The following is a 15,067-nucleotide window of genomic DNA, read 5'->3' as shown; positions in this document are numbered from 1 at the left end:
GTGTTGTATGGAAGAGCTGAACCGCTATCTTGTATACCTGAAACAAATACGATGAACTATGTTAACTGTTCTTTTGTTTCACAGATACGGAAGCCAAGATTGGGCAAGCTGTGCAGTCGGTGAGTGGTGAGGGATGGGATTCAGTGCGAGGTCTGTCTGGGGAGGGAGGAAATGCTTCAGACTGTGGGATCAGAAATGGCTTCATGAGGAAACTGGATTTTCTGACGTTTTCCTCTTTCGTACCGGCAGTCCCGAACCATTTCAGGGCCACCCACTCCTTTCAGAATCAAATAAAGGGATGGATCCTTCCTCACAAAAACACACAGATGCACCAATACCTTCAGACCATCTCAGAGGGTCTACAGACGGTCCTCTCGGAGCCCCTCTTCAGTGACTTAAGTCAACTTCCTCATGAGGGTAAAGACATTTCAGAAGCTAAACCGCCAAACCCTCTACAGACCTTGAACTCCTGGAGCTCCAGCCTCCTGTCGTTGATCTCCTTCTCCAGCTGAGCCTTTTCCACTTGCATGGCGCCCGCCGTCCGCCCGTGCTGGCCAACCAGCTGGGTCATGTTCTCAATCTGCTGGCGCAAAATCTCGATCACCTTGTCCTTCTCTGCCATCTGTAGCCGGAGGGCCTCACACTCGGTCTGCACGTTCCTGAGGTGGTCGCCCTCGGTTTTCAGGTGCTGCAGCTCCTGCAATTTCAGGTCCACCCGGGACCGTAGCTTTGTGATCTCTGAATTGGTGGCCTCGATGGCTCTCTCCTTCTCCTGCAGGGAAGCGGTCAGGTCCGATACGGTCCTCTCGGAGCTCTCCAGGGTCATCTTCTTGGCCGTCAACTCTTCTACCACTTTGCGGAGCATCTCTTTGGTGGATTCAAGCTGAGCAGTCAAGGAGGACACTTTCTCTAGACTTTCATTCTTGCCCTGAATTGCTGCCATCTGATGGTGGGAGAGAAAGAAGTTTTCATGTATTTGGGCAGATAGATGAGTTTAAAACAAGTTAGCTCACAAACATGAAATCACGAATCCGATAATAGTGACTTAGACTAACTCAAATCATTCTGCTGTCACGACTCTGTGCAGACCACAGACCAACTTAAGTTAATTAGACCGAGGTGGAGAGACTCATTAAGTAATAATGCTGCTCTAGAATGGCGTTCTTGTGTGGGAGCTTGGGAAGTTTCCTTGGACGTGTTTTCTGGACCAGTTTCAACTGGGCTGGGGGAGATGTGGCAGGGCCGAGGCTGCCGCTCTCCCTCACCATTCTCCTCCACCTTGCCCCTTAATTCTACCTCTGAGAGAAAAGCGAATAATGGCTTTCATCCAACACATGCTCACATTCTCAGGTCCTTGTCCAGAAAAGGGTAAGAATCCAACTCCCTGTGGCTCCTTTCACCATTCTTTGTGCCCAGGTTGGGCCGAAGAGTAGGAAAGTGCTTTGCCAGGATTCTAAGCCAACACTGGCCCCTTTGGTTTGCGTTCACATTTTAGGAAGCTTACTCTTTTGTGGAATGCTTTTATGTCTCTGTGGCAATACGTTGCATTAGAACCGTGTCCTTTCAGTCCTGAAGGTTCAGGGCAGTTAATAAAGCATTCCACATTTTGCCACTAGTGCACTGAAATGGACTGCATCCACCTTGTATCTCTCGGTCTCAATCAGCCTGGGGGAAAACCAAAACCAAAAAAAACCACAAAACCATCTGCTGGAAACCTTTGATCCTGCTGTTCCTCAGACCCCCCCACCCCATGGCGTGATGCTTTTCTGAAATAAGCAGCCATTAGGTTACCGATTTCTAGCAACCGGATGACAATCTCATTAGTCAACCATGAACAAAAATGAGATGAAGCTTAACACTTTATTTAATCAGTGGTCAAAAATAGAGAAAGGAATAACAGGTTTTCATTACTTGCTCAAAGAATCCTAGCTCCATTCTAGGGCTATTTCTAGGTCCATTCATGTTATTTAAAAAAAGCTCGACCGGCAACACCTGAAGTCCATCCTTCCCTGCTAGGAGACTCGTGGGGAAGCCGCCCCGTGTCCCGTCTGACCTGCCGCTCCATCTGGCCCTGACACTCGCTCTTCATGGCCTTGAGGAGGGCTTCCAGGCGCTGCACCTCCATGTTCCTGTCATCCAGCTCCCGCCGCAGGTGGTCGATGGTGATGCTGTTGCCCGTGTCCCGGTCCCAGAGACGCTTGTTCTGCTCCTTCTCCAGACTCAGCTCCTTCTCTCGCTTATGCAGGTCAGCCTACAAGAAGTGAGGTATGTCCCCCGACTTGTACGAAATAGAGTAAAACTCTTATTTTCCTTCTATCATTTTTGGAGGTTCTAGGGGATTTGAAAAGACTTTGATTTTGGAATCTTATTTTTTAATGGCTTAAGAACAATTATTTACTAGATACAGAAGTTAACATTTTGCTTACTTATAACTTCTTGCATTACAAGTAAATCTCAGTGGACTAGACCCCGCACAATACAGAATAATATTAAGACACAATAGATTTTTAAGGTCATCCTGTTTTTGAATTTTGGATTTTCTAGCAGAGGCATTACACCTCCCATTGAGCATGCTCCTGTAATAAAGAAATGCTCAAAAGCTTGCAAGAACAGCAATAGTGATGTGGCCGACCGCTTCAGAAACGACAGGACAGCGTCTGGTCCTGGGAGTGGAGCACTGTGGGCTGTGAACAGAATTACATCCCTCTTCAGGAGCGGAAAAAGGTACACAGAGTTGACTGTTAGCAAAAACTAAACAGAGTAGGAGAAACACAGACACACCGCTCTTCAAAGGACTTAGGACCCAAAGGGAAAGGTAAGACACAGACACAAAGAACAAAAGAAAAAAAAAAAAGACACAAAGAAAAATCAGTGGTTTTTCACTGAAGACACAGAGTTAAGCTAGAGCAGACAGAAATCACAAAGGAGATCCAAATGCTTGGAGAAGGCATTCGAGTTGGGCCTCACCAACAGCTGGGAGGTGCCGAGAGCGGGAGGAAGGGACTGGAAAGGGACGTGGGTGGTTTGGTTGGTGCACGGGGCATATGCAGAGAGAAAGGGCTGGACCGGTGACGGTCCCGAAAGGTAGGGAGTCTGGCTTTTATGGGGAACGTCATTTTTGAATGAGACTGACATGACCGGAGGGATATTTTACGAGAGGCGAGCAGGGCAGCACTTTACGGGCCAGACAGAAGAGGGGAGAGACTGGAAGTAGGAAACCCGGTCGGGAGACACTGCCCTGCCCTGGTCTAAGGACGGGCGTGGGAAAAGGGGTAGTGGCGGGAAGGCTGGAAAAGAGAGGAAGGGTTTCTGGGTCTTTCACACAATCTGCAAGATTTTCACATTAGAACTGAGGGCCTGAGGAGACTCGCAGCGGAGGGAAAGACTGCAGGATTATCCCGAGGTTTGGAACTTGTCACAGAGTCGCCAGCCCTGCCTTAGCCATGGCCCTCCAACCCCTGCCAGCCGCCGACGGACGGCCCCGTGCGCGGAGGGCGCTCGGCCCTACGCAGAGCCTGGGAGGGAGAGGAGTTTCCTCTCCTGCACTAACGGCAGGCAGAGCGCCAAACACATCCTTCCCCAAATTTCCCAGCCTCTAGTACCGCTAACAGGGCACAGGTTGCTTCACTATTACTGGAATCTTATTTCCTTAAAAAAAATTCTTTTTTTTTTACCTAAACTTCCTTTCAAATTGTCTGTGTTTTGAATGTTATTTGGCTCTAAACTAAACACCCGATACTACCTCAATTTAGTCCAATACATTCATCTAATTGAGAGATGGGCCGGTTGAAGACTAGCTTCACCTAACTTACATGCCGAAACTGCCTAAGGAAAAAAACCGGTAACGTTTAGAATAGTACTTATATGCAAAACTTGAATATTGTCAAGAGAGTTTGTTGTGTATGTATGCACAAATACTGTGTAGAATTTGTAACTTTATAAAGAAAACCATTTTTGTGAAATACTTTGGTGAAAAGCTTCCCAGAATTAATATTTATTTACTTATTTTAAAAGACTTTTATTTATTTATTTATTTGAGAGAAAATAAAAGTGCGACAGAGAGCATGAGAGAGGAGAGGGTCCGAGGGAGAAGCAGACTCCCCGCTGAGCAGGGAGCCCGAGGTGGGACTCGATCCCGGGACTCCAGGATCATGACCTGAGCCAAAGGCAGTTGCTTAACCAACTGAGCCCCCCAGGTGCCCCCAGAATTAATAGTTAGAGCACAGTCTTACCAACAGCTTTTGAAGCTGATCATCCAAATTTCCAGATTCCTGACTGAACTGGTCACGTTCCGTCCGTGCCTCGGTTAGTTCTGAGTTGGCAAGGACTAACTGCTTTTCAAGCTCTTCTATCTAAAAGGAAAGCACAAATCAATCTGACTATGTTAGTGGGGAATATAAAATAAGTACAGTTTGGGGGGAACAAATGGTATTATTTTGAGGGCAAAAATAAAACCTTATTATGTTTTGCACAGTTTTCTAAATTTAAGGTCTATGTAGAATTTAATTGAGCCAGGGAAATGAGCCAAAAGGCAGTATTTGATACCGTCAGATATGGGCATTGTCTGTAATCTTTTTCACACTATTCAAGATTTATTTTCTATGAATATGTGTTCTGTCATTCAGTATTTAAGGAAGCTTGGTGCGGCATAAATAACATTCTGTACAGCCCTCACAGATGACCTGTACTATATGTAGAAGAGCTATTTTAAGACTATCAGTGTTTCAATAACAAAAAGCATTGAATATAAATGAACGACTGGTAGCAACAAGTTTTTCCATTATTGTCATTATTAGTCAATTTGGAAAGGATGAATGAACTTCCATATATGTATATAAATATATTAACTTAGAATTATTTTAAATGAAATACATTAACTTAAAATACTTATATACATATTATGTGTTTCCATCCTCACTTCCTTCGACTATAAAATGGGAGACTACCAGTTTTAAAGGACCGGTATAGAGCGTTTTGCTCTCAGAGACACAGCAGCTGTTTGGCCTGTGCGACTAAGCGCGTCCATATGTCAACACGGCGGAAGGCCCGTCACTGTCAACAGCATTCCCTCAGCCCTTGGCCTGTAGATGCGAGGTGGGCAAAGGGGGTACGATCTCGGATGATGCAGACTCCAGGTTTGGACTTCAGCTGAGCCACACAAATTCACAATTTAGATACGGAGATATTAAAATAATGAGAACATGTTGATACTTAGTATGATCACTAAAATACTATTTCATCAGCCAGTAATAAGAAATCCTTCATAGCTACCTAAATGCTAAATACCCCTTCTTACGTCAACAGGCTTCCAGATTTACTGTGTCAAGAATAAAACTTACGGATTGGCTTAGAGGACAAACTGTGATGGCAATTTCTTAGAGAATATATGAGCAAGACTAATTTTTCTTGATGACTCTTATTTTTTTCTGGACCAGGGTCATTGAAGATCTTCATTTATTAATTCAGCACATATCTATGAGTTATATAAACACATACATATGCAACTACCTTTTGAGTACATAGGTAGTACATGTACAAATATGAGTACATAGAATTTATGTACCTTTAACTACTCATACATACACATGACAGCTTCCCATTTACCTAGAGTAGAATCGCAGCCTTTAGGGATTGGAATACACATTTTAATATTTACATTGGACATATTTTAAAAATGCCTTCATATTTGACCGTATGTTAGATATAAGTAAGTAGTTCACAAGAATTAAATGCACATAAAACATCAGGCTACCAATAAAAACGTTAAAAGTTTCTAATAATCCTATAAAGAAGTTCTTGCTCTCTTGTACGCCTTTGGGGACGTATACTGAAAAAGCCATACCACAGGTATGTAGCTTCCTAAGGAGGACGGAGGAGTGGTTTCAGGTGATAGAGTCTCTTTAGTTCTTTTATTATTGGGAAAGATCAAATCAGCACACACTTAGCAATGACATCAGGAATCAGCCCACAGACGCTTCCTGTGGGTAGACAAATGTAATCAGAGAGGCAACATGACCCGGCTAAGAGTCAAACACTTTAGGTTCTGGCCCATGTTCTCTCACATGACCTCTCTGAGTCTCAAGTTTTTTTAAATCTATAATTTAAACAGAATATTCTAGATAATCTTTCAAAGTCCTTTTAATTCTGTGTCTAATAGCTTTTTACCTGAGAAGAACAGTATTAATAAAGCTGAAATTCTATACTTTCCACCTGTTTTTGGAAACAAAATATGGTCGAAGAAACCCCATTCTGAGCTATAAAATTAATAAGAACACCTTCAGTGTGAAGAGTTACTCACACGACTAAAACATTTTCTAGTCCAAACCTGGCAAAAAAAAATATTTTCTCTTTGAGCAAAGTATTTGTCCATGAGTTTCAAAAGCTTAAATCAAGACCTGCCATTTTGTCCATTTTCATTTTTTAAAAAAGTCCTGGGTCACCCTTTGATATACCATCAGACTGGAGGGTAAAAATTCAGGAGACCAAAATTTGAAAAAGAAAAGAAAGAAAAGAACACAGAAAAAGCAAAGAGCCAAGTCCCGTCTTCCCACCCAAGTTTATGAAGCATCAGAAATTCCTCCAGACCCCTGCAGGAACATTGGCTTTGTAGTTGTCAGTACTGACTCAACTGCTATAGCTTTGCTTTTACCTTTCACTTTTTCGAGAAGAGATACTCCTGTTACTTCATCAATCAAGAAGAGAAATGGAGAGTGAAAGGGAAAACCACTGAAGTAGCAGCTGAGCTGAGCAAACAGCTGTACAGGACACTACAAAGCCTTCTGAAACGTCCAGAATAGAGACTGACAGCCAAGATATGTAATAAAAGGTTTTTTTCTTTTTCTTTTCTTTTCCAATAGCAGCACTGGTTTTCCCTTTCACCATCTATGAATCTACTTTCTGTTTTGGATCACTGAGCAAGTAAGTATTTGGATCTCATTCGAATCTTGACCGTGGTTTTAGAGACGTTACCAATCAAGCCGAATTGTATCTCCTGTTCTCTGTGCCCAGAGAGACGACACAGACATCGGGTACCGAGCGGTGCTGTGGGTCAGCACGGGGGCGCGTCAGCAGACCGCGCAAGGAGGTCTACACAGACTTTCCTGCACAGGATATAGCTCCGGCCAGTGCTACTAAATGTTTACTTTTTGAATGTGAAATTCAGCCCCAAATGCTTTCAAAGTAGGAAAAATAAACTGAGAATCCAGATCATGAGACAGTTTTGTTGTCAAAAAGCGAAAGTTAAGAGTAAAGCCAGATCTACAGAGCCAATAGTGACAGCTTCTACTGGTCCAAGTTCGTAAAGGGGAATTCTGGAGGTTCTCCTAAAATGGGAAGAGAAGAATAGAAAAAAGCATTACAGTAGAACATGTTGGAAAGCTACAACAGCTACATCTACAATTTTCTTTGAAACACAGTCTCTACTTTCATCGGTATGAAAATATTTTGTTAATCTGAAGACACACACTGCCCTCCTAAAGGACAATTTATGTTTTCTAGTTGGAAAAGTTTTGCTCAGACCTATCACGTCATCAGTTCTTTTAAATAATAAGGACTTTTTTTCCTGAAGGAGTCTGACCTCAGGTGAAAATACTAATACTGTTTCTCATAAAATATATTGATGTGTAGTATCAACACACTCTTCTAAGTTTCTTCTCACAAAGTTCCCACTTTTAATCATAGCTTTTATGTGTTATCTTCTTTGATTTTTTTCCTTAATGTTTTTTGGGTAGTATATACTAATACACTCACTAATAAAATCTATTTTATTTTCTATTTTAGCAATATAAAGTCAAGGTATATGAAAATGCAAGAAATTAAAACAAGGATTTGTGGTTTTTAGATTTTATATTCATTATAACAAAAACATTTCATAACAATGGAATATTTCATGACTTCCAAATGAAATCCTTTTGTTAACTAGCTTGATTTTTCACATATATTGATGACATTTCAGTCCAAAGTACATTCAAGTCTGTATTAACCTGACAAGATAATCTCCTCTCAGTGCTCCCTGACTAGAGGGAGTTCCTCGTAAGAACGTAGTTAACCGGATCTTGCTGCCAACTCCATGTTTTCCATGTTGCTCTGAATTTCACCAACCTAGATTAGAAGCAGCTGATGTAATATGTCCCCCTTATTTTTATTAAATGTTGCCTATTTAAGACTGACAAAAGCATTGGTGACCCACTATTTACATCAGAGCAAAATAAGATCATGATTTTAACATCCCATCTGTCTGTATCATCATATGTCCATATATATATATATACATATATCCATATGACCACATAACCACATATCCTCACAACATATATATAACCATATATCCTCGCATATAACCATATAACCACATATCTTCACATCCTCACAACATTCATATGAAAAAGGCTGCAGTCATTCCTCTGGATGCTTATGCTTCTACATGCCAGAGAGATAAAAGTTTATAAAAACCCAAAAGCTGTTTTTGTGTTCTTTAGCTGTCCCGTATTCAGTATTTGTTAGAATTTCCCACCAGGCTCAAATTCAGAGCTGAGTGGCGCAGTATATTGACCGTGCATCGGTTAACAACGGTGCTAGCTTACGGCGGGGCGGTCCTTTTTCCAAGCACCATTACCAAGGAGAGCTAGAGCTCTTTCAAATTAGGTAAGAAGACGCAAGTGAGCTGAGTTTTGCTTAGGACGTCACAGCTTTTCAAAGGGTTTAATTTGTCAATAAACAACGAATAGTTAACCTTTTCAAAACAGGTTGAACAGTGGTGAGTCTCGGTCACTGTGGTGGACTAGAACACACCAGCTCCCCCTTTCCTCTCTCGCCGTCGGACTGCCCGGGCTCACTTTTGCCAAGGTGCCTACCTCTAGGAGACTGACTACCAGAGCCTCCTTCTACCCCCTGCTGCACTGAAAGCATCCCCATCCTGCGGGGCGGGATCAAGACCTCTTGTGCAGGCTTGGTCTGCCTAGAAAGGGGTGCCATTCCTACTATCAATCTTCAGGGGAAAAGCTCACCCTGAGAATAGAAATTAGACCACAAAAAGCAGGCCTTGGAGAAGCAGGAAAGAACAAATGTTTCTCTTTGGGCTTCTGCTTCTTGGTTTAGCCTTTAAAACAGTCTAAGTTTCCTGAAGGCTACCCTTATATGTGGCGGGGTGTCGGAAATGACCTTGACAAAGGATTTAGGCTAAGAGCTAAATCCCTTCTAGGACAGGAGTCCTATGCAAACCGCCACCTGCCAGTATTAGTTCAGTCGGTATCAAACTAGCATCTGAAGAGAACAAAGAGCCAGGATCCCCCACGTGACAGGGGTAAACACTGTTCTAAGAAACTTGCCTCAGTCCTCTGTGTGTAGCAGAGCCTAAAGTAGGCTATTTCTTGCTGTGGGTAGTGATCAAAAATGCTGGAAAGCCACTGTGGCCGGGGATCCAAATCTCGTAACTGAGGTTATGTGGTTTCACATACTCTTTATTGTTCAGACTTCAGTAAAACGCTGTCTAAATGATTTTAGCGGTGCCGCGGGGAATGAAGGTTGAGGTTTCACATTCTGGGCTTGAACTGGAGAGCCGAGGGGGAAGAGCCCCCTCCTGTGGCCATCATAGGACTAACAGGGGCCCCTGAACGAAGCTGCCCAAGGGAGGGCAAACGTCTGGAAGAATCAGAGCTGCGCTAGTCAGCTGCTTCTTCCCATGGGAAGCTTTTTTCTTGTCCTGTTCCCCTGTAGAACGGGGCAATTTTTTAGAGGAAATCTGTTAACTTCCTTATATTCTATTTCTTCCAAATCAGCTCGGTGTGATGGTTAGAGCAGGAGGCTCTCTGTATTAGAGTTTGTCTTCCAAACGGAGTCAATTTGGAGAGGAAAGGTGGTGTTCACAAAGCAGGGCACGGGCATCGCTGGTGTGAACTGGGCTGCCCCGGGGAAGCAGGCAGGACGGCGGGCACCCCGCCCACAGGGAGTGGAGAACGCCCGCGCCTCTGAATGGGAGCCCTCTGCTTATTTCTTAGGGTCTCTACTGCTTTACACATGCTTGCGATTAACAACAAAAAAGCCCTGGGTAAGTGGTGGATAACCATAGCGAACTTCTCCTCGTTAGCTATGGAAAGTGAGAGAATAAAAACAACAGAATATCAAATTTTGAAGTTTTTAAAGGGTTTAAGAGAAATTGTGTGATGAAAGATGCAGATTTATCATCCCAATTATTTTTTATTTAGACTAATCTTATTAATTCGGTTTGCCAGCCACATGGTGATTAAATCTGGGAGCTTAAGTAAGACCTAAGAGGTAGGCCCTCAAGTACTGAGTAGTAGGGGAGACTGCCCCGTTCCAAAATATTTGTTAGAGCTAAGCCTATACAAAAAATTTAAGCGCTCTTATTTTTAACTTATTTTTTTAGAAACTTACTTGAAGGATGCAAAACTTTTTTTCCACAAATGAATTAATTTGGGCAAATAATTTGAATTAAAATTATTTATAATTTTTCATCAGATGTAGCATTCAATAATTCATCAGTAGCATATAACACCCAGAGCCCATCATATCGCATGCCCTCTTTAAAAATCATTTGTAATTTAACATATAGATATTTGGCAAACTCCTACTCCATCTTAAAAGCTGCTTTTAATTTGACATTACTCTGATGCCTCATTTTCAAATAAACTATTAAAAATTTGGAACTGAATCTGTGCAGAATAGTGTGTGGACGGCCAAATCTGACCTCACCTTGTCTTCGTACATCCTTTTGGCTTCCCTTAGCTCAGAACGTAGCTGAGAAACAGTAGATTCCAGATCGCTGAGCTGACGCATGTACATTGAATTCTGGTTTCTTGCTTGTTCTCTAAGAAGAGTTTGAAAGGGGATAAAAGCAAACAGCAAACTAAGCAGAAGTGTGAAATCTACGCGCACGCCAGCACTTAGACACGGCCACTAGTTCTTTTACATCGTATAACTAGGTCAAAAGTCTTTTATTTTTCCAAAATAGCTTCTCAAAAGCTTCAGCTCAACCATTCTGCTAAGTGCTGCAGCTACACAGTGTGTATTAGGTTCATTTGGTTCATTTGTACTATTTCTCTCTACTTTGGTATATTGAAAATGCCCCTGTAGGAAGTTTCAATATGTGTAAGCTCAAGTTATAAAATTACTTATAAAATTACTTATGTATACATCTGTATTATATATATATATATATTTACACATAACCATATATAATGTATGTGGTTTTGATTAATCCTATCAGTTGTAATATGAACAATGTTTAAAACACCCAATTCCAAGAGGCCCAGATGGTGCAATAATACTGCTTGTTCTTTCCCGCTGGTAGAGAACACGGGGTGGCAGGGCGGCCGCTGCCCACAGGCCTCGGCTGCACCGCGCCACACACCCACGTGATGTACTCCTGTCCACCCCCCGGCCAGCGAGGACAGCCGTACAGGAATTGGCATCGAACCCCTGGCGTGCAGACGGCGCAGGCCCCATCCCACTGCTCCTGAGCACATGTCCGTGGCACCACCTGGGAAGGATCGAGAGAGACTGAGCCCAACATGCCCGTCCTCTCAGAAAGGCCAGGAGCTTGTGGGCAGACGGGACGTGCGATTCCTAGTGACCGTGGCCTTTAGAAAGGCAGTCACAGCACACTCGGTGTGCCAGCAGCGGAGGGAGACGTAGACAGAGGCGTCACTACCTCACGCCCCTCTAGGTCACAGGCAGAGAAACACACCAAAAGCAGTGCCTGCTGTGTAAAGTACTTTTACACAAAGGAGGAGAGAAGCCTCAGGAACGTCCAGTTGCTCTCCCGTTTCCTACTCTCGAAGGAAATGTCTCCACCCATTACGGCCGCGGGCTTGGCGGGCCTCCTAGGGCGGCCTGTGTCATGCCTGGAGTCCTGTCCTGATGCTGACCCTGTCACTCTGACCCCCACCCCACGCAAGCTGTTCTCACTTAGGGCAATGATACTGCGTCGGTGGTCATGTGACTTTATCTTCGCGTAATCCTTTCCATTCATTTAAATGTTAGAGAAGTTTTACTTTCTCATAAGAAAGTAAATTTTAAAGCAAAAGCAAAGTAAAAATTTTAAAGCAAATTTTAAAAGACTTTAGAACAGAACATTAATGAAAATAGAATATCTAAAATGAGGATTATGAATACCAGTTTCAAACTAGCGGACACACGTACTGAATGATTTCCAGCTGACTCTGGATGCTACTGGCCTGGCTTCGAGCACTGCTGGCTTTCTCGGTAAGGCCCGTTATCTCAATTTCATGCTCACTTATTAACTGCTCAATCCTATAAAAAGAACGTGTGTGATGTTCGTTATTTGGTATGTAAGATTCTGCTTGACTACAAGTTATTCTAAAAATTAATGATTTTCAAATTCTCTCAAATTTAGTATTCTGCTTTGACTTTGAATATGCTGCTCATTTTAAGTTTTAGAAATCAGATTTTTAAAAAAAAATTTTACAATGTAATAAGTTACAAGTACTATATATTATGAGACACATGTAGGGACGTTTCCTCAAAGCCAAACATATTACAAATATAACAACAGGTTTTTAAATATTCACACTAAATCATAAAGATTTTATATCATAAAGCTTTACATTAAGCTCAGGTCAGGTTTTGCCAACAAATGAGTTACAAAGACTGTCTCCTTGACCAAGCTTTAGTCAGGCTCTCCTGAATCCTATTGTAGGCCTTGACCTTGGCGCTCATCAGCCCCTCCCCCAACTGCCCTGGCCTGCCCAGGCTTAGCAGGAATCTCACGAAGTCTGTTTAGTAAGAATCCCTCCACCTGTGATGTCTCCGCTGCCCCACTCACCTGTTCCTTGGCTGTAAACCCCTACTTTCTTGGTTGTATTAGGAGAGCTGAGTGTCATCTTTCCCCCCCAACACAGAACCCCTACTGCAGAAGCCTTGATTAAAGTCTTCCTGAACCTTTTAAACAAGTGTCAAGAAAATTTTCCCTTGCCACAAACCAATGAAGAAAACTTTCATTTCAGAACATTTTTGATTTTGGAATTCCTGATGAGGAATTATAAACCTATGGTTTAGTTCACTATGACTTTCCATACTTCAGCCAGAAACCCACCTATCTTGATGCTGTTGAAGAAGCAATTCTATCTTATTCTGTGATTCAGACTTCAGTGCTTCAAGCTGGTCCTCTACCTAGTTACAAAAAAGAGATGTTGATTTACAGACTGGTAAATCTACATCTTGAAAAAGCTGGAGATTTTCCAACTAAAGGACCACTTTATTGTTTTTAAACACGTTATTTATTTATTACTTGTCATAGAGAAAGAGACTGAGTGCGCGTGTGTCGTAAGCAACAGGGAGGGGCAGATGGCCAAGCAGACTCCCCGCTGAGCGGGGAGCCCAACGTGGGACTCGATCCCAGGACCCTGGGATCATGAGCTGAAGGCAGATACTTAACTGACTGAGCCACCCAGGCATCCCTAAAAGGACACTTTAGAAAGAAGCAAATAAAAGTAATACTGAAACCAAATACATTCTATCACTGTATTTTATTGGTTTACGTTGGTTGGTTATACTATCATGAGGCCATACAGGCAAATCAAGCTAGTTCCCTTAAAGTACTGAGACAAAGTACTCTTGTAGAAATAACTATTATTTTAGAGAACAAAAATGAGAACTTGGCTTACTTACAAGAATTTGAAAAATATACGCCTAATACTATTCTCTTAATGGATTTTAATATAAAATTGAATAGTGTTCTCACCACTTACTGGAAATATCCTCCCTTTAAGATAAGAAATCTCTGTGTCTAATTCTCTTAGGATTTTACTAATAGCCGAGCCCATGTTGCGGAAGTGGAGAGTAGACACGCTGTCGTGTTCGTATATTTTCTTGCCTGAGGCTTCTTCGAAGTCGGCGAGGACGGAGCGGATTTCCTGAAGCACCCCCTCATGGCCGAGCATCATCTTTCTCAGCTGCTCTATCTGCGCGCTGCTGTCTTTCAACATGTCCTCCTTAAGGCACTTGGCAGCTTCGAGTTCATGAACTGTGTTTTGAAGCTGATTTCTTAAACCCTCCTGGGATTGACTCTCCCTTCGTCTATGAGATAAGTGAAAGGGAAGAAATAATATTGTAAAAATTCATATTCACACAAGTAGTTTTATACTACAAAGAGTAAAACCTTAAAATAATTTTAGGTAACGACACCTAACCTGATGTCAGCCATGGCGTCTCTCTCCATTTGCATCTCTTGAAGTTTTGTTTGCAAATCGATGACCGACTGCCGTAAGTAAAACTTCTGTTTCTCATGCAATTCATTGCTCTGAAAGAAAAAGAAATGCCATGCAAATCAGCTTCTACCAGAGGAATGTATTTCCTTAAATTATTAGGAAATTTGTAATAATTTCCAAAAATCCATACATCATTAATTTATTTTTATGTGTACTTCCTTCTCTTTTTACCATACTTCAGGGCCTAATTAATCATTTCTCACCTAGGATGCTGAACTACCTTATCTAGTCTCACTGTCTCAAGCTTGGTCCCTTTTAAATCTGTTCTTAATAACCAATACACTATTTCTAAAACAAATCAGACTTCTACCTCAAGATAGGGATAGAAAGAAGTTTTATTTTTGAAAACAGGAAAATTGGTTACAATTTTTGATACAGAAGAGTAAATCCCCACTTCCATCCCACTTAAAAACTTGACAGCGGACAACCACCACCCAAAAGTCAAGGTGTTCTACTACAAAGAAATTCACTAAGTTCTCTAAAAATCAGGTACTGAGAGACCTCCCAGCATAAGAAGTGATACCACGTGATCTTCCCAAAGCAAAGCCATCAAATTCTGCCTATTGATAGAGAGTCTGGCATCAGCTTTTTTACTGATCATCCTTGAGTATGAACAAAAACCAACCAAACAACCAGCAAACACCACTGGACACCTGAAGGAAGATTATAAAATGAAACACAGAGACCAAGATTAAACAAAGCAGCAAGCACCGGAGAAAAATGATGCAAAGAAACAAAGTAATGCAGCAGAAGAAGACCACTTCTGAAAATTTGTATTTGCAGTGAGATTTGAGAGACTTCCCAGCTGTAAAGTAAGAATG

At 42.1% G+C, this 15,067-nt stretch overlaps 1 protein-coding gene across 1 annotated transcript in view; it reads right to left on the bottom strand.

The window, feature by feature from the left end:
- The window catches only part of CCDC158 (coiled-coil domain containing 158), a 78,578-nt gene that overhangs the window by 46,425 nt on the left and 17,086 nt on the right, over positions 1-15,067 (bottom strand). Inside the window, exons 3-10 of the mRNA XM_044224078.1 lie at positions 14,169-14,278; positions 13,728-14,055; positions 13,073-13,149; positions 12,160-12,270; positions 10,711-10,825; positions 4,233-4,352; positions 2,054-2,251; positions 461-943 (exon numbers count right to left, since the gene is read on the bottom strand). Coding sequence (XP_044080013.1) covers positions 461-943; positions 2,054-2,251; positions 4,233-4,352; positions 10,711-10,825; positions 12,160-12,270; positions 13,073-13,149; positions 13,728-14,055; positions 14,169-14,278 — 1,542 coding nt within the window. The remainder of the gene's footprint in view (positions 1-460; positions 944-2,053; positions 2,252-4,232; positions 4,353-10,710; positions 10,826-12,159; positions 12,271-13,072; positions 13,150-13,727; positions 14,056-14,168; positions 14,279-15,067) is intronic.

Source organism: Neovison vison, chromosome 11 (genome assembly GCF_020171115.1).
Source record: "Neovison vison isolate M4711 chromosome 11, ASM_NN_V1, whole genome shotgun sequence".
In the NCBI taxonomy this organism is placed as follows: domain Eukaryota; kingdom Metazoa; phylum Chordata; class Mammalia; order Carnivora; family Mustelidae; genus Neogale; species Neogale vison.
This window is presented reverse-complemented; position numbering and strand designations above follow the sequence as displayed.